We start from the raw sequence: 20,332 nt of genomic DNA, 5'->3' as shown, positions 1-20,332 counted from the left end.
ATGACTCGGAAGCTGTACACCGGCTCCCTTGGCCTGTAAAGCGAGATGAGCGCCGCAACCCCAGAGTCGTCCACAACTGGACCTAATGGTCAGGGGTCCCTTTACCTTTACATGAGAACTGCTGGAGCATTCAGGTAGCTCAGACTGTTCCAGGTCAACCGCTGAAACATGGTTATTTTTCTGGATTTATATCTAAGTCAATTTCCATTTTTTGGCATGTGACCTGCCTAGAGAACTGCATTGCAAAATTCAGGAAGATGAGAAGTTTGAAAGATGTTTCAGTTCATTTACTGCATTGGAAAATGTGGATTAGGTAGGTTCACCTTTATATATGAACTGAATCCAATTCTACCCCATCCTCATTTACATTCAGGGGGTTTAAGGCACTGCTTGTATGTTTATTCTAAAAATTTGCACCCCGCCTTCCTGGGCACAAGCTATCTCAAGACAGCTTAAAGGTAAAGGTACCCCTGACCATTAGGTCTAGTCGCGGACGACTCTGGGGTTGTGTGCTCATCTCACTCTATAGGTTGAGGGAGCCAGCGTACAGCTTCCGGGTCATGTGGCCAGCATGACTAAGCCACTTCTGGCGAACCAGAGCAGCGCACAGAAATGCCGTATACCTTCCCGCCGGAGTGGTACCTATTTATCTACTTGCACTTTGATGTGCTTTCGAACTGCTAGGTTGGCAGGAGCAGGGACCAAGCAACAGGAGCTCACCCTGTCACAGGGATTCGAACCGCTGACCTTCTGAAAGACAAGCCCTAGGCTCTGTGGTCTAGACCACAGCGCCACCCGCGTCCCACCCAAGGCAGTTTACAACGATCTAAATATAATGAAGGTTCATAGGATTTCCAGGTAGTCTTCCATCCAGGCACTCAGCAGGTTTGAGATCATCTGAGCTTCACCAAACTTCCTGCATTATCCTGGGATAGCTCAGTTAGCAGAGCACGAGACTCTTAATCTCAGGGTCAGGAGTTCGAGTTCCACATTGGGCAAAAGATTCCTGCCTTGCAGGGCGTTGGACTAGATGACCCTCGGGGTCCCTTCCAGCTCTAACAATTCTATGATTCTATGTGCCTTCCAGCCAGTCTAAGTCAGATATCTCCTCCTATGACCCATCTTTAAAAAAAGAAGTCAGAAATAGTATTTTAATTTATCTTCCATAGTGGAGCACTCCTAAAAGTCTAGCCACTTTGTGGCTTCAACATCAAAATTTTTGCTCCCCCCGCCAGCACCATCTTAACTTTGCTTAAAATCCAGCCTGATTAAGAGTTCTGGGGGCTTTAGAAGCTTTCTCTCTGTTCTCTGACATTGCAGTTGGTCCTAATAAAAATATTGTGGATTGTGGGTCCCCCTGCACCTTGGAATATAAGAGATGAGTGGGGGGGGAGAGGGAAAAGGAGAAGAAATTATAAAGCATTTCTGATTAAAGGAGACTGTGGGAGCAAATATCAGTAGCAGGAAATATTTTGTCTCCTCATGCTTAGAAGCGGCTTATCGTGGCTGATATCTTCCTGCTGGCAAGGTCTCATGCTGAGACTGCCGGCCTTGAAACCTCCAAAGCTTTGAAGATTTCCTAGCTACCCAGCATCTATGGGACATTACTGCAGCTCCTGAGAAAGGCCAATATTACAACCGATTGAAATAAACCCCTGCATAAAGATGTGCTTTTCTGAAACGAATGGCTAAATTTGTTCTTAAGCAGGTAACACCGTCCCCACAACAACAACAACAACAATAAAACTGGTAATGTCGCGCATGGATTCCTTTATATTGACACAACTCTCGGGTTTAAAGTTGTGCAAATATGACTCACAGGCTGGATTTAATAGATTTGTATCTTTGGAAGGAATTGGAGCCCAAAATTTGGACATCAAATATATGATAAGGATATACTTGCGCAGAAAACTGTTGGGTGTGGTTCAAATAAGCACACTGTGCAGGTCGCAGTGACCATCGGTGTTTGCAGAAGCAAGAGACCAATGTCTAAAACCAATTTCTCTGCAACACGGGCCAAGTTTTGAATTTTTTACCTGCATATTCCTTTTTTAATCAGTTTAACAGACTAGGCCTTGAAAATTTACCATCTACTGTAATTAAGCAATGTCAGCATATTAAGCAACCAGGGGTGGAGGGGTGGGGGCATAGTCCAGAAAGGCTAATAGGAATTAATTGGCTGGTAAAAATATAACAGTGAGCATATCATGCGAAGTGATGTTGTATCGTTTTGTGACACGGTTTGGATTCTTGGATTATTGCATGTGGGGTTTGGGTTGGTGTGCTCACTGTCTGTGGTGGACATACAGATCGATTTTTGTTCTTGTATCAAGGGCTTTTGAATCAAGAAGAGATGGAGCAGGCCGAGTTCTGCTCCTTGCAACAACAACAAAACCTAGGAGATTGCTTTAGTTCCTTTGAGAGCTGAGATGTATTGCTTTGCCTTCAAGAACGAGGCTGGCGATCCTGCCAGTGTGGTGTAGTAGTTAAGAGTGGTAGTCTCGTAATCTGGGGAACCGGGTTCGCGTCTCCGCTCCTCCACATGCAGCTGCTGGGTGACCTTGGGCTAGTCACACTTCTCTGAAGTCTCTCAGCCCCACTCACCTCACAGAGTGTTTGTTGTGGGGGAGGAAGGGAAAGGAGAATGTTAGCCGCTTTGAGACTCCTTCGGGTAGTGATAAAGCGGGATATCAAATCCAAATTCAAACTCTTCTGCCAAGAAGCTGGCTTTCTTGCTTTTGTTGTTGTTTAGTCGTTTAGTTGTGTCCGACACTTCGTGACCCCATGGACCAGAGCACGCCAGGCACTCCTGTCTTCCACTGCCTCCCACATTTTGGTCAGACTCATGCTGGTAGCTTCGAGAACACTGTCCAACCATCTCGTCCTCTGTCGTCCCCTTCTCCTTGTGCCCCCCATCTTTCCCAACATCAGGGTCTTTTCCAGGGAGTCTTCTCTTCTCATGAGGTGGCCAAAGTCTTGGAGCCACTGGATCTGTCCTTCCAGCGAGCACTCAGGACAGATCTCCTTAAGAATGGATAGGTTTGATCTTCTTGCAGTCCATGGGACTCTCAAGAGTCTCCTCCAGCACCAGAATTCAAAAGCATCCATTCTTCGGCAATCAGCCTTCTTTATGGTCCAGCTCTCACTTCCATACATCACTACTGGGAAAACCATAGCTTTAACTATACGGACCTTTGTTGGCAAGGTGATGTCTCTTCTTTTTAAGATGCTGTCTAGGTTTGTCATTGCTTTTCTCCCAAGAAGCAGGCGTCTTTTGATTTCGTGGCTGCTGTCACCATCTGCAGTGATCATGGAGCCCAAGAAAGTAAAATCTCTCACTGCCTCCATTTCTTCCCCTTCTATTTGCCAGGAGATGATGGGACCAGTGGCCATGATCTTAGTTTTTTTTTATGTTGAGCTTCAGACCATATTTTGCGCCCTACTCTTTCACCCTCATTGAAAGGTTCTTTAATTCCTCCTCACTTTCTGCCATCAAGGTGGTTGTTATGTACTGAAGTTCTCACCCTGGACCAGCAGGGGGATACTGTAGATAGTTCAGGTCCACGTATGCAAATAAGGGATCAAAAGTGATGTTCAGTGATTGGATAGTTACAGAAAATGGTTACTGTTGTGTTGTACTGGAGCTCTATATAAGCAGGCTGGTTGAACCCTTCAGTTCAGTTCTGTTCTGGCCTGTGAATAAACAAGTGCTGTTTGAAGAATCGCTGTGTCGTCTGATATGTTCACCCACAACTTAACAGTTGTGTCATCTGCATATCTGAGGTTGTTGATATTTCTTCTGGCAATCTTAATTCCGCCTTGGGATTCATCCAGCCCAGCCTTGCTTAGGGAATCAAATAGATGTGAATCATAGAATTGTAGAGCTGGAAGAGGCCATGAACGGGAGTGCCAACTTGGCCCCGCAACCGTGTCTGCCTGGGGCCATGAGTGCCATGCAGCATGCATGTCCCTGACACCGAAATTTGTGGGTGCCCAGCCCCTTCATGGGGAATTTTGTGGGTGCTCGGGCACCCAGGGCCCAAAGGAGTTGGCACCTGTGTCCATGAGAGTCATCTAGTCCAACCCCCTGCAATGATTTGAACCCATGACCCCGAGATTAAGAGTCTTGAAAGGGCTACAATTTCACAGACCGGAACTGGGTGTATTCTGCAGATGAATCGGTCCCCAAATGCCTGGGAGAACAAAAAAAAAAATGCATTTACCTGGCACGGAAAAGCTATCCATATTGGTGACAGGTCAGCTTCCCTTAGGAGAGCATTCCACAAGCCAGGGTAAAGGGACCCTTGACCGTTAGGTCCAGTCGTGACCGACTCTGGGGTTGCGGCGCTCATCTCACTTTACTGGCCAAGGGAGCCGGCGTACAGCTTCTGGGTCATGTGGCCAGCATGACTAAGCCACTTCTGGTGAACCAGAGCAGCACACGGAAACGCCGTTTACCTTCCCACCGGAGCGGTACCTATTTATCTACTTGCACTTTGATGTGCTTTCGAACTGCTAGGTTGGCAGGAGCTGGGACCGAACAACGGGAGCTCACCCCGTCACGGGGATTCGAACCACCAACCTTCTGATCGGCAAGTCCTAGGCTCTGTGGTTTAACCCAGAGCGCCACCCGCGTCCCTACAAGCCACGGTAGGGGTGCACGTGAAGTTTTTAAATCTGCCAAAACCTACACTTCCGACATGGGTTGCCTTATGTCCAGATTTTCCTGGACATTTCAGCGATTTCTGCACGGACACTGTTAATAATAATAATAATAATAATAATAATAAATTTTATTTATACCCCGCCCTCCTCAGCCAAGGCCGGGTTCAGGGTGGCTAACAACCAATAATAAAAATGAGATAAATGAATACAACTTAAAAACAAGATTAAAATAAAACATTAAAACAATTAAAATGCAGCCTCATCACAGGAGGGGAAAGGAAAAGAAAAAAGAAAGAGAGGGAGGGAATCAAATTGGCTCCAAGCCAATACTTCCGGGTTTGCCGCATGTGTATCCTGAAGGATACATAACCAGAGGTGCATGTAAGTAGAAGTACCACTGTACTATGTTTATTTTTCCGGATTTGAACTATAAAATTGTGATTTTCTTGAGTCAAAATGACAGTACCCCTAAACATTTTTTTATAGAAAAAAAGCATTGGGTTTGTGTATTATAAAGTTATAAAGACTCCCTGTGTATAGCAAGTAGCAGAACAGGAAGAGAGATAAACAAAGCCTCTATTTTGGATGTGCAAGTTATTACATCCTGGTGTTTTTAGCTTTTTGTATGGGAGACATCATAAAATATGGCATCTCCTCACATGAATGATATGACCTTATTCTGCATATTATGTCATACCCTGCAACATTTCTCTGTTGAAAATAGGGAACTCTCATTCCATAAAGATAATTTTACTATTTAAACCCCACACCTCTTACTGGGTTGCCCCAGCCACTCTGGGCAGCTTCCGACATACATAAAAATATGATATATTTTTATGGACTGGCCTCAGTCCAGTATATCTGAAGGAGCATCTCCACCCCCATTGTTCTGCCCGGACACTGAGGTCCAGCACCGAGGACCTTCTGGCGGTTCCCTCACTGCGAGAAGCCAAGTTACAGGGAACCAGGCAGAGGGCCTTCTCGGCAGTGGCACCCGCCCTGTGGAACACCCTCCCACCAGATGTCAAAGAGAAGAACAGCTACTGGACTTTTAGAAGACATCTGAAGGCAGCCCTGTTTAGGGAAGCTTTTCATGTTTGGTGCATTACTGTATTTTAATTTTTTGTTGGAAGCTGCCCAGAGTGGCTGGTGAAGCCCAGCCAGATGGGCGGGGTATAAATAAATAAATTATTATTATTATTATTATTATTATTATTATTATTAAAACATTAAACATTAAAGAAACGCTCTCCTATACCTTCAGATGGCTCGGGAGTCGGATAACGCCATACCCTCCAACATTTATCCAATGAAAATAGGGACATCCCAAGGAAAAGCGGGACATTTCAGGATCAAATCAGAAACTGGGACGGCTTTTCTCAGGGCCGTCCCTGGAAAATAGGGACACTTGGAGGGACTGCTATATAGATCTGAGCTAGACTGACCAGGAGTGATCTCTCTTGCTCTCTTTCTCTTTCTTTCTCTCTCTCCAGACAGTGCTCCTGCAGTCTCAGAGCTGCAGACTGCACAGCATATTCTGTGTTTGCTCTTTGGTTTATTAACGCTAATTGAGGCTTCACAGATTTGCATGCTGAAATTATCTTGGCTTCGCTAGGTATTTGTTGAATGGATTTCAATGCAACAATCAGAGGTTTCCTTGAATAGATGTTGTTACAAGGCTCTAGCACCTATGATTGCTATGATTAACGGAGAGTTAAGAAGAAAAAGAGCTCATTTCTCCCTTCAGTGCTGTTGCAGCTTGTTTACTTTCTCAAGGCTTTCTGCAGCTGCTTTCTGAGCAGCTATATCTGAAGATGTACAGTGGTAAAAGTAAGCAACTATCTTCATGTATGGAGCGCCTGCACAAGCTGTTGCTGAAATATTGCCACGATAAAAGCTTTAAAATAAATAGATAGATATAGATAGATAGATGATAGATTAGATAGATAGATAGATAGATAGATAGATAGATAGATAGATGATAGATATACAGTGGTGCCTTGCAAGACGAATGCCTTGCAAGACGAAAAACGCGCAAGACGAAAGGGTTTTTTGGTTTTTGTGTTGCTTCGCAAGACGATTTTCCCTATGGGCTTGCTTCGCAAGACGTTTTCGAGTTTGTTCGCTTTTTTCTTAAAGCCATTTGAAGAGGCGCAGTTGCGACGGACCGTGCTTCGCAAGACGAAAAACATCGCAAGACGAAAAGACTCGTGGAACGAATTAATTTCGTCTTGCGAGGCACCACTGTAGATGATAGATAGATATAGATTGATGATAGATGATGATAGATAGATGATAGATAGATAGATGATAGAAAGATATAGATGATAGATAGATAGATAGATAGATAGATAGATAGATAGATAGATAGATGATAGACAGACAGATAGATAGATAGATATAGATAGATAGATAGATAGATAGATAGATAGATAGATAGATAGATAGATAGATAGATGATAGATAGATAGAGATAGATAGATAGATAGATAGATAGATAGATGATAGATAGATGATAGATAGATGATAGATGATAGATAGATAGATAGATAGATAGATAGATAGATAGATAGATAGATAGATAGATATAGATAGATGATAGATAGATGATAGATAGATAGATAGATAGATAGATGACAGATAGATAGATAGATAGATAGATAGATAGATAGATGATAGATAGATAGATGATAGATAGATGATAGATAGATGATAGATAGTTTCTGTAAAGGGAAATGATGCTGGATCTCAGGCCTACATAGGACCCAGCATCATTTCCCATTTCGGAAGCTAAATATTGCCCCATTGTAGCATTTCAAATAAATAACCATTTATCATTGATAGTTTGGGCATAACAGAAGGAGAACCCAGCTGGATCAAAGCTAATGGCCCATCTAGTCCAGCACCCCTTTCTTACAGTGGATAGCCAGGTACATGTGGGAAGTCTGAAAGCGGTGTTTTATTTGATTCCTTTAGACTTTTGAAAGCCTTCACATATTGAGTGGGGGGCAGAATCTGCATACAGTGGTCCCTCGGATTACAGACGCTTCAGGTTACAGACTCTGCTAACCCAGAAATAGTACCTCGGGTTAAAAACTTTACCTCAGGATGAAAACAGAAATCGCATGGCGGCAGCAGCGGGAAGCCCCATTTAGCTAAAGTGGTGCCTCAGGTTAAGAACAGTTTCAGGTTAAGAACAGACCTCCGGAATGAATTAACTTCTTAACCCGCAGTACCATTGTAGTTTTAAAGTCTTTGATCCAGGGCTGGCAAGGGGAGGAACCTGCCTCAGGCGGCAGGATGCACAGGGGCAGAAGATGCAGCCTCCAAGCAGGGCTGGATTTAGGTTTGATGAGGCCCTAAGCTACTGAAGGTAATGGGGTTCAGCTGTCCTTTGCCAACAACAAATTGCGGCTGTTTTTTGTGTTGAATATATGCTATATGGTAATTTATGGACCTAATAGGCATCTAAAGCCATTTGCACATAATAAATAGGAGTCTACATAACACAAAACACCGTTGCTGTATGTAGGTTTTTTGTTGTTTTTTTTTATCTTATATTTCGAAATGTACATCCAGTTTTTTCCCTTTTAAATTTTTTGGGGGCCCCCAAGAGAGTGGGGCTCTAAGCATAGCTGTCAAGTTACAGATTTGAAAATAAGGGACCAGCAGCCTCGAAAATAAGGGATCAGCAGCCAAAATAAGGGATCAACAATTACTTTGATAAAACACATATTTTGTTGCGTGCAAATGGCTTTAGATACCTATTAGGTCCATAAATTACCATATAGCATATATTCAACACAAAAAAACAGCAACAATTTGTTGTTGACAAAGGACAGCTGGACATAGAAAGGGCCCCATTACCTTCAGTAGCTTATTTAAGGGACATCATCAATAAGGGACATCAGCGGGACGTGGCGTTGGGATAAGGGACTGTCCCGCCAAAAAAGGGATGCTTGACAGCTATGGCTCTAAGCTATAGCTTGTTTAGCTTATACGTAAATCTGGCAATGCCTCCAAGGAATGTATCACGTGTTGCTGGGACAGCACATTCCTTGAAGCCCGGATATGGCGTCTCCTCGGTTGCACTCCCCAGTGCTTCCTCTACATCAGTCTCTTGGCAAATAGGAGGCACCGCTAATCTCCCACCCTGGTTCCTGGTGTATATCTTTATTCCCTCCTTGTTCCTGACGTAGATCTTCACACACCCCTTCTTCCCTGGTGGCGAGGGACGCCATTTTGACGTTTGCCTCAAGCGCCAAAATATTTTGGCCCAGCCCTGCTTTCACCAGTCTCCTAATAAGAAACACATTTTCTGTTCCCATGTGTTTTTGTTTTGTTTCAAAACTGGGCAACATATCACTACCGATATGAAAAGCTTTAATAGATCTTTTCTCCAGGATTTCCCCTCAACCATCAATTTACCGTTTGTTTGTTTGTTCATGCATTTCTCCTTCGGCTCGATTAGTTTAATCTTTTATCTATGTACCTATTTGACCGTGGCATCTGAATCAGTCATTGCACTTGATTGGAGAAATAATTGGCAAATTGTTCAGTGGGAGCGGGAACAAAATAAAGATCGTTCAAACACAGAGCAGCTCAGCAAAAGCAGCTAGAAGACTAAATTTGGACATATTGGTGGTGGGGTCATTTTTATAACTTCAGACATCCAAGCTGTACTTCGGTTGTTTTTGATTTGTGAAAGCAGAAAGGTACTCACTGAATTTTGTTGTTGTTGTTGTTTAGTCATGTCCTACTCTTTGTGACTCACTGAATAACAGTAGTAAATATATTTATAGTTCACACTACCTTCTACAAACGCCTGCTTTTTAGAACTGTGTTTCCTAAGGACAAGTTATTTCTAATGATGATTGGAAATATTCCTCTTCTTCTTTTAAATATACACGCATACACACTCCTTTAATTGTGCGGAGGGCTGCAAATATAAATTAGTTACATGTATCAGGTCAATCCTTTTGGCGGACTGAAAAGGTGCTCAGAATAATTTGTATTATTATTCCATGCAAATATTTAGAATACCTGCAGGTAGCAAGCACCTGGTACCATCATTACACGTTGTTAGGTGGTGGGCGAAAACCTTCCTCTTTACCCAGGCCTTCAGTCATTAATCTATGGCCTTTTAAAAATGGGGGAATGTTATTCTGACCTCCCCCCCCCCCCCATGGTTGCTTTAATAAATCAGCACTGGTGAAATGTTTGGTAGTTCAGAGGATGAAGCACCACTCTAAATCTCAGAGGCTCCCAAATAAGCTGACAGGAGCAAGTGAGAATCTGAGTAGTCACATTGCTGTCAGCCTTGCAAGATGGCTCAGGCAGAGGCTCAGTACACAACCTTGTGTTTTCAGGGACAGCTTGTGCCTCTGACAACGGTACATTCTTCGAAATCGGAACAAAATGCTCCGTGCAGGATCTACAGGGGGGGAATGCAACCTTGCCATCTCTGGCAGATGAGTGCCTAGATTAAGCTAAAACGCTTCTTACCATCATAAAGTTTATCCTAATGGTTTGCCAAAATCTGCTCACCTGATATTTCCACCTGCTGGTTTGAGTCCACCCCTCTAGAGCAGGAGAGATACAGCGGTACCTCGGGTTACATAAGCTTCAGGTTACATACGCTTCAGGTTACAGACTCTGTAACTCAGAAATAGTGCTTCAGGTTAAGAACTTTGCTTCAGGATGAGAACAGAAATTGTGCTCCGGCGGCGCAGCTAGAGCAGGAGGCCCCATTAGCTAAAGTGGTGCTTCAGGTTAAGAACATTTTCAGGTTAAGTACAGACCTCCGGAACGAATTAAGTACTTAACCCGAATTCTGAATTTCCTTAGAATTCAGAAACTGGTAATCTAAGTATTTGTCTTAAAGTCATTTGACCCAGACAGGTCCTAAAGACTCAGGGATTGTTATAATAATTATTATTATTATTATTATTATTATTATTATTATTATTATTATTTATTTATTTATACCCCGCCCATCTGGCTGAGTTTCCCCAGCCACTCTGGGCGGCTCCCAATCAGTGTTAAAAACAGTACAGCATTACATATTAAAAACTTCCCTGAACAAGGCTGTCTTAAGATGTCTTCTGAATGTCAGGTAATTCTTTATCTCTTTGACATCTGATGGGAGGGCGTTCCACAGGGCGGGCGCCACTACCGAGAAGGACCTCTGTCTGGTTCCCTGTAGCCTCACTTCTCGCAATGAGGGAACCGCCAGAAGGCCCTCGGCGCTGGATCTCAGTGTCCGGGCTGAACGATGGGGGTGGAGACGCTCCTTCAGGTATACAGGACCGAGGCCGTTTAGGGCTTTAAAGGTCAGCACCAACACTTTGAATCGTGCTCGGAAACGTACTGGGAGCCAGTGCAGATCTCTCAGAACCGGTGTTATGTGGTCCCGGCGGCCACTCCCAGTCACCAGTCTAGCTGCCGCATTCTGGGTTAATTGCAGTTTCCGGGTCACCTTCAAAGGTAGCCCCACGTGGAGCGCGTTGCAGTAGTCCAAGCGTGAGATAACCAGAGCATGCACCACTCTGGCGAGACAGTCCGCGGGGAGGTAGGGTCTTAGCCTGCGTGGAGTTGGGTATGTTCAGCCAGGGGAAGAGAAGATTTAGAGGTGGTAATATAGCCAGAGGTAATACAATAGGGTCACATTATTTTAAGAAGTAAAAATCAGGACACAAATAAAGTTGTTGAGCTTTTTTTTTGGTAAAAGCAAGTTGCTTTTAGAAAAGTTTGCTTTGGGGGGGGGGGGCAAGTTTCAAAAGCCCAGACATTTTGCCGATTTCCCAAAATTCTCCCTACAGTAGGATGCTCTAGATGGCAGGACACAAAATAATGGATTAAAATTTCAAGAAAGGAGATTCTGACTAAACGTTAGGAAGAACGTTCTGACGGAGAGAGCTGTTCGGCAGTGGAGCAGATCCCTTGGGAGGTTGTGGACTCTCTTTCCTTGGAGGTTTTTAAGCAGAGGTTGGATGTTTACATGACATGCATTCTTTAGCTGTAATTCCTGCATTGCAGGGGGTTGGACTAAATGACCCCTGGATTCATAGCTGTCAACTTACAGATTTGAAAATAAGGGACCAGCAGCCTTGAAAATAAGGGACCAGCAGCCAAAATAAAGGACCTGCAGCCTCACCTGTTCCAGGCACTCCAGTCTTCCTGTCCTCCTGCAGTCTGGTCAAACTCATGCTGGTAGCTTTGAGAACACTGTCCAACCAACTTTGTAACCAGAGGTTCAACTGAATAGAATCTGAATCACATGCACCACAAGGCCTATGCAGCCTCAACTTAAGATGGCTCCGCGGCCTAGCAAAGTCTGCAGCAGCACGTGCAACAAAATGGCATCCAGCATTAAAAAAAACCCCTCAGCTTGCATTAACTAGCCACACACAAGGCATGCAAGCTCCACCCCCCAGTCATTCTTAGACTTCTTATTGGGTGAGCAACACAGCCAAGCAACACAGTTGGAGCCTCCCTCCTCCTTGGCCGGCAGGGAGGGAGGGAGAGGAGCTGCTTCCTTGAAATTTAAGGGACATCATTTAAGGGACATCCATCAATAAGGGACAGCAGCGGGACATGACACTGGAATAAGGGACTGTCCCTTCAAATAAGGGACACTTGACAGCTATGCCTGGATTCCCTTCCAACTCTATAAAAATCTGTTATTCTAAATTTATCTTAGATGTTCTTGTGCATAACGTTGTTTCAAGTTGTTCCTCAATATTCTAGTCTATCTGTGGACCAAGAATCATAATAGTAAAGGTTGCCGGGTCCTATTGTACAACAAAGCTCTGGTTCTTCCTCTGGCTTAAGGACTGTGATGACTAATTTTTCTGTAATCAATGTTTTTGAGATTCTGTGCCTGCAAAGTAATTCCTCTGGCAGTGAGGGTCAAAGTTATTATGAGAGCATTGTGAGTGCTTTCATTGGGTCAAAGAGAACAAAGTCTAAATTTAGCCCTGTGTGTTTGTTGTGGGTCAGTTGAATGTGCTGTTTTGGTCTTTCCCCTAGAAATTAATGGAAAATATATGTAGGAAGAAGATAAACAGCCAAAAATATCTGCAGGCTTAAAGACATTTTGTGATGTTATATCCCCAGCAATTAAGTTTTAAAAATAAATTAAGCAAGTAGAGAACAACCCAAGGTTCAGAGCACAAGATGGGCAGTCTGTAACCCTCCAAGTTGTCATTGAACTCAAACTCCCATCATCCCCAGTCAACATGGCTAATAATCAAGCAAAAATATCTGAAGGGTGACAGGTTCCCCATCCCTGATCTAGATGGCGAATCCATCCAAGAAAAGTGGAATAATCTGTTGTTATCATACATGATCTGGGACGCGGGTGGCGCTGTGGGTAAAAGCTTCAGCGCCTAGGGCTTGCCGATCGAAAGGTCGGCGGTTCGAATCCCCGTGGTGGGGTGCGCTCCCGTTGCTCGGTCCCAGCGCCTGCCAACCTAGCAGTTCGAAAGCACCCTCGGGTGCAAGTAGATAAATAGGGACCGCTTACTGGCGGGAAGGTAAACGGCGTTTCTGTGTGCAGCTCTGGCTTGCCAGAGTAGCGATGTCACACTGGCCACGTGACCCGGAAGTGTCTCCGGACAGCGCTGGCCCCTGGCCTCTTGAGTGAGATGGGCGCACAACCCCAGAGTCTGGCAAGACTGGCCCGTACGGGCAGGGGTACCTTTACCTTTTATCATACATGATCAGGTCATGTGTCTCTGTAGACATCTTGGACAGGATTCAGCCAATGAGTTCCATCAGCAGAAGTTCATGCCAGGACTTCTGCTTGCACAATGGAGGTTGCCCTCCTTTCCACCTGTTTCAGCACCAGAGTCATGCAGCAAGAGAGAAGACCAAATACATATAATTCTTAATGTTTCTGTTTTCCAGATTGAATATTTGAGGATGACTGCTTGAAGAGGAGGCACTTGGCTCCAGCATGTCCCTCTGTGCATCATCTCACAAGGAGTTGCCACCAATCCAAGATCTCGTATGTACCAAAGCAGAAGTGAAAAGCTCCCTCTCGGAGCTGGCCTCTCCTGTCCCTTTCAGCTGCAGCCAGTCTGCTTTGAGCGTTGAGCACAGCCCAATTTACATCCCATCCTCTTATATGGAAAACAGGCATGAGTATCCGGCCATGACATTCTACACCCCCGCTATGATGAACTACAGCATTCCAAGCACTTTTGGCGACTCGGAAAGCGCCTCTCTCAGACAGTCGGCCAGCCCAAGCATGTTATGGTCTGGTTCTGACCACATCTCTCCTTTGACTTTACACTGCCAGTCGTCCGTTTTATTTGCAGAGCAACCAAAAAGCCCCTGGTGCGAAGCAAGACCCGGGGATCATGCCCTTCCTATGCACAGGTAACAAATGCTTATCTATCTGTCTTTCATCAGTTCCAACACTGTTGTTTCTCCAAAGCATAGGCTTGGGGGGGGGGGAGATTGCTGTAGTGTGAACAACTTTGGAACTCCCTGCTGATTGACACCAGACAGGTATTTTTCACAGTACTCTTTTTGGAGCCTGCCAAAAATGTTTTTCTTTAGGCAAGTCTACCCAGATAATTATTCATATTTGAATATTTTACACAGTTGTTTTTAACTGTTTCATTTTCTGGTAATTCCATTATTTTCTTCTTTTTGTAAACGACTATTTGTTTGCTTTTTCTCTCCCGAAAACAGTAACAACAAACAAAGGGCATATACATTATATGTGGCTTTCTTGCTATCATGGCAAGTCGGGCTCATGACAAGGGAATGGCTTACTGGAGCAGAGATTTTGGCCAAACTCCTTCCTCCCTTCTTTTCTGAGAATCGGTTTTAAAGAGTCATTTCTTGTCTTCAGAATGATCTGCCTTTGCAGACACCCCCTCTTTTGCAGTTGTGCTTCTCCTCCCGTTCATTTTTTTGTGGTGGTGTCTTAATGGTGTGTTCATGCCATTAATTTATTGCCATGGAAACAATGATTGTGGTATTGAGCAATCGTGAATTATAACTTAAATGAAAGTTCAAAGATGAGAAGAGTATGAACTCCACAGAACCGATCCCTCCCCCTTTCCTTGATTAAATGAGCATAGGCCATTATTATTATTATTTTAATGAAAGGGTTTTGTTTTTAAATACGATGTACCAAACTTTGCTTGAGTTAGAAGGGAACCTCTTTGAAGCCCTGAGGCAGTTGACACAATTCAGAGCCCCACACATGCAGTGAAGCATGCGTGGAGCATCTATGCTTGCAGAGGCTCCCTCATTCATTTCAGTGGAGGATATTTTTTCACACAGACACATCTCTTTGGATTTGTTGAGCAATGCCAGCTATTGTAGGGTTGCCATATTTCAAAAAGTAAAAACCAAGACACCCTGAAAGTTGTTGAACTTCTAGCATAGCCTCTCCAATTGTATTTTTTTACAAAAACACACAAAAGCAACCCTAAGCTATTGAAGAAATGTTAGCAAGCCCCCTGCTCTTCTCCCTTCCCCTCTCCAACACAAAAATCAAACGTAAAAGTTTTTCATTGAAAACTGTCAGTCTGGCTCAGCTGAGGTAAAAAAAAGTCATTATTTTTACACATCCTCAGGTAAGCAGAAAGGGAAGTGACTAGGGCGTGCATAGGCAAACTAAGGCGCAGCGGCCGGATCCGGCCCAATCGCCTTCTAAATCCGGCCTGCGGACGGTCCGGGAATCAGTATGTTTTTTACATGAGTAGAATGTGTGCTTTTATTTAAAATGCATCTCTGGGTTATTTGTGGGGCATAGGAATTCGTTCATTCCCCCCCCCCCAAAAATAGTCCGGCCCCCCACAAGGTCTGAGGGACAGTGGGCCGGCCCCCTGCTGAAAAGATTTGCTGACCCCTGGACTACGGCCTTGGAACAGGGAGCAAACGGTGGGAATATATAGGCTATGGACTTCAAGCATATCTTTTGTGTGTGGTAATTGAATATAATTTTTAGGAACAACGACAATTTTATTATTTGTACCCCATCCATCTAACTCTTGGCAGCTTCCAGCATATGCAAAAACATAACAAAACATTAAATGTTAAAAAAACTTCCCTATACAAGGGTATACAAGGGGTCCTTCCTGCAGCATTGTAAAGGCAGCCAGATTTATTATGGAGGCACAAAACAAAAAACGGCCAGAGGTTTTGAGGTAAAATAAAATAAAATCACCCAGAAGTTTTGAGGACTGCCAAGTTACGAGGTAAATATGCACATGCCACTTCACTGTTTCCTAACGGCTCTTCTCTTGTTCCCCCAGAGAAACGCTGAAGAGAAAAGCCAACAGCAACGACTGTACCAGCCCCTCCACAAACAGCCCCGTCTCGAAAAGGGATGCCCATTTCTGTGCTGTGTGCAGCGATTATGCCTCAGGATATCACTATGGCGTTTGGTCATGTGAGGGCTGCAAAGCGTTCTTCAAAAGAAGCATTCAAGGTAAGGGAATGGCAGGCTTTCCCGGGAAAGGAAATTCTTCGGGAATGCAAATGTTTCTGCAAAAACGTGTGAGTGTGTTACTGCTTTCACAGATAAAAATCGCCCCGCAGATAAAAATGCTTGAATACATGGGACTTGCATATATGACGGAAAAGATCGGAGATTGTTCAACCCAAAAGTTCAAGAGGGAATGGGGAATTTATAGACAATATTTTTAAAAGAACAGTGCCCTCATATAAAAACCTTAGAATGCTTCGAATAACTCTCGGAATTGATTGAGGTATAAAGAATACAAACAAGATTTAATAAGGATAAGGTTTATTGGAAAATAGAGGCAAGTAATTAAGAAAACAAAGAACCCATATCAAGGAAGTTGGAAGCTGATGGAATATTCTTGTGAATGGATTGTTCTATTGTTTTTTTGTTTGTAAGAGATGTATTGTGCTTCTTTGATTTCGTTTTCTTTTCTTTTTTCTTTTTTCAAGCTTTTGTTGTTTGTGTATGTGTTGATTTTAAACCAATAAAGATATATATTTTTTTAAATGCCCTTCTCTCCAGCTACTTTCCTACCATTGGTGGGAGTGGGGAAGATCCATAGTCCTCAGTTTGGAGGGAGGGAGAGATGGAAAGCTGAACACCACCCACAATGAACAAACATTAATTTCTTGGGAGAGAGAATGACTTTTGAACTCCAGTTCACACTGAATGCTGCTGGTCAGGCTCCGAGTGGTTTACAACAGCCCTGCAGGGTTGTCCAGCATCATTAAGCGCCTGTTGCAGGTTGAAGAGTCTGAAGGAAAGAGAGTTCAGTGACCACACACCCAGTGGTGTGATCCATTGCTTTTCTCTCGACTCTGGAGCTTGGGCCTTGTCAGAGGAATCTATGCAAAGGATTGCATCCTGTGCCCCATTCCTGCACTTGAATTAGCCTGAAATCCATGTTTGCTCAGAAGAAAATCTCATTCTCTTTGAATGGTTAAAAGGTAAAGGTAAAGGTACCCCTGCCCGTACGGGCCAGTCGTGTCCGACTCTGGGGTTGCGCGCCCATCTCACTCAAGAGGCGGGGGGCCAGTGCTGTCTGGAGACACTTCCAGGTCACATGGCCAGCGTGACGAAGCTGCTCTGGCGAGCCTGCACCTGCGCAGCACACGGAAACGCCGTTTACCTTCCCGCTATAAAGCGGTACCTATTTATCTACTTGCACTTAAGAGTGCTTTCGAACTGCTAGGTGGGCAGGAGCTGGGACCGAACGATGGGAGCTCACCCCGCCGCAGGGATTCGAACCGCCGACCATACGATCGGCAAGTCCTAGGCGTTGAGGTTTTACCCACAGCGCCACCCTCGTCCCTCTTTGAATGGTTACTCCCCAATAACTGGTCAGTTTTAGTGCAAGTCTCTTTACAGGAGCTTAATGTTATTCAGGGAAAGCAAAACATGTGCATGTCATATGTTCTGTTCACTTCTGCTTTATAGAACAGGACAAAATAACCTTTTGAAGGCCATGACATATGCTGAGAAACTTGGTGGCCCAACATTTTAATCTTGCTTCCAGCGGACCTTTGACTGCAAACAACCTTCGCTGCCAACCACAGGCTTCACATCTGCTCTCTGAAGGCTTATCAAAAAACACCCAGCAGTCCTGCAAAACTGATTTTTCAGGTCACGTTAAACTAAATTTTCTTAGTATCTGTGTCAAAGAGCAAACAAGCTCCTCCACCCTGAAATATCTAAGCTGAAAAATTTCATAAAGCTTTTGTGAAGGCTTATGGAAATTCAGCACAAAATGTTTTCAATAATTGTATGATCCAGGACAGCTTGCCACTTGAGGCTTATATATTTGCAAGGGACGGAGGAGAATGAAACAGAATTTGCCTTTTCTTTCCCTGAAAGCCAGCCTTGCTGATAACCCACAGACATTACTAGCCTGCAGATATTTTTATTAGCTGGGAGCAGAGCTGGGGGAGCTGGCAGAGGAGTGAATGAGATTTCTGCCCTTCCTGAAACAGGCTAAAAAACCCAAAGTGCTGCACTAGCGAGCACAAAACAACCCCTCTGCTACGCCACAAATCCAACTCAATGGTGTAATGTTGGAAAGTGTCAATCACTTCTCCTACCTGGGCAGTTACCTTTCCACAAGGGCCAACATTGATACTGAAATCCAGCATTGCCTGAGCTTGGCAAGTGCAGCTTTCTCCTGACTGAAGTGCAGAGTATTTGAGAACCAGGACATTCACAGGGAAACCAAAATGCTTGTTTACAAAGCTATTGTACTACCAACCTTACTGTACGCTTGTGAAACATGGACCACTTATAAACGCCATCTCCAACTCCTCAAAAGATTCCATCAATGGCGTCTCTGAAAATTTTTACATATCACTTGGGAAGACAGGCGAACAAATGCCAGTGTACTGGAAGAAGCAAAGATCACCAGTGTTGAAGCAATGATTCTTCAACATCAACTACATTGGGCTAGTCATGTTGTTTGGATGCCTGATTATCGTCTTCCAAACAACTACTCTATTCTGAACTTAAAAATGGAAAGCGTAATGCTGGTGGTCAACAAAAGAGGTTGAAAAACTCAGTCAAGGCAAATCTTTTAAAATGTAGTATAAACACCGACAATTGGAAAACACTGGCCTGCGAGCGCTCCAATTGGAGAACAGCCTTTTCCAAAGGTGTCATTGACTTTGAAGACACTTGAACTCAGGATGAAAAGGAGAAACGTGCTAAGAGGGAGGCACGTTTGGCAAATCCTCGCCATGATCAATTCCTGCCGGAAACCTATGTCCCCACAGTGGAAGGACGTGTTGATCCAGAATTGGCCTCCAGAGTCACCTATGGATTCACTGTTAAGACTGTGTTCATGGAAGGCAATCTTACTCAGCTACAAGTGATCACCAAAGAAGAGAAGAATTGCATTTCTGTGCTGGACACGGAAGAGGGGACAACCCACCTGGTTTCTATGCTGGATGCAGTGGAAGGACTTGACTGCATGCAATTCCTTCTCACTTCTGGCTACCAGGTGCATGCTTCATGAAAGCCGACTATAAACCTACATGCATACAGCCTCTCTAAAGGTGAAGGTGAAAGGAAAGGAAAGGAAAGGAAAGGAAAGGGAGAAGCTTAGCCAGGCAACTGGTAGGCCTTCCAAGGCTTGTGCGTGTTCCCTGTTGCTACGATGCTGTTTGTCAAATCAAGGATGCCTGACTGCTCAGGGCCACATACCAAGTGCTTAGTGCAGTGAGATCAGCATGCAGAAGCTGAGGCTTTGTTTGGCAGCCTTCCACGCGGCAGCTGTGTTGAAAGACAATCCTGGGGTCCTCCGAGGGCAAGCCAAGCTCGCCACTGTCGCCAAACGATACAGGAAAACTTTGAATTGTGAAATGCCTTGTGTCCCAAATAGGGATGGGAGGATCTGCCAGTTTTGATTCTCACATTTTCCTATCTTAAATTCTGTTCTTCACCGTCTGCATCAATTGGAGAATTTCCTTTAAAAAGGGGAAAAATTCTCCTCCCCCAAACCAGCATTTTAGTGCAAAGTTTTCTCAATAAGCACATTTTTATACGCAATTTTGACCAATGTGCACATATCAGATACATTGCCTTTTTCTATGTTTCTATCCCTATTCTATTCATTTTGCTTGCCTCTTAGCGCAGGCATTTCTATAATGGTTGGTTGGAGAACCATATTACAAAATGCAGATAAGGGTGGATTTTGAATGATGTTCCCGTTTGCATATTGTTTCAAAAAGTGTGAATTTGATAGATTTGCTTTCATGGACAGGCTGGATGCAGAGGGAGTGGTGGGAGGCACCAGCTGGGGAACGCCCAAGAGAACCCTCAGGGGAAGAAGGCTCAGAGCCAGGGGGTTGCTGGCGGGGCAACAACAAGGTGGTCAGAGGAAGAAGAGGGAGCAGACTGGGAGGAGGAAGGGCTGAAGAGGCAACAGGGCTTAGTGAGCAGAGAGAAGCTGTGACAGAGAGCAGGGCAGAATCAGAAGATGGAGAGGAGGGAGGTCAGGAGACAGAGGCGAGGCAGGCTGCTGAAGAATCTGAATCCGAATTATTTTTCCTTAGCTCTAATTATTCACCTCAGAAAGAGGAAGGGGGAGAGAAGCACTAATTACAGAGGAGCCTCTGCCTGGAGATGTTACTCCATTGCCATCTTAGAATCCTGATACAGTGGTACCTCGGGTTACATACGCTTCAGGTT

The 20,332-nt window shown here is 44.3% G+C and overlaps 1 protein-coding gene across 1 annotated transcript in view; it reads left to right on the top strand.

Annotated features, from left to right (window-relative positions):
• ESR2 (estrogen receptor 2) overlaps positions 1 to 20,332 on the top strand; it is a 67,739-nt gene that overhangs the window by 8,162 nt on the left and 39,245 nt on the right. Inside the window, exons 2-3 of the mRNA XM_083734953.1 lie at positions 13,576 to 14,049; positions 15,945 to 16,120. Of these exons, the coding sequence (XP_083591079.1) occupies positions 13,625 to 14,049; positions 15,945 to 16,120 (601 nt within the window). The 5' untranslated portion in view covers positions 13,576 to 13,624. The remainder of the gene's footprint in view (positions 1 to 13,575; positions 14,050 to 15,944; positions 16,121 to 20,332) is intronic.

The sequence above is a fragment of the Podarcis gaigeae genome, assembly GCF_964106915.1.
Source record: "Podarcis gaigeae genome assembly, chromosome: 1".
NCBI lineage: Eukaryota > Metazoa > Chordata > Lepidosauria > Squamata > Lacertidae > Podarcis > Podarcis gaigeae.
The sequence above is the reverse complement of the archived record's forward strand: the minus strand, read 5'-3'. Positions and strand labels throughout refer to the sequence as shown.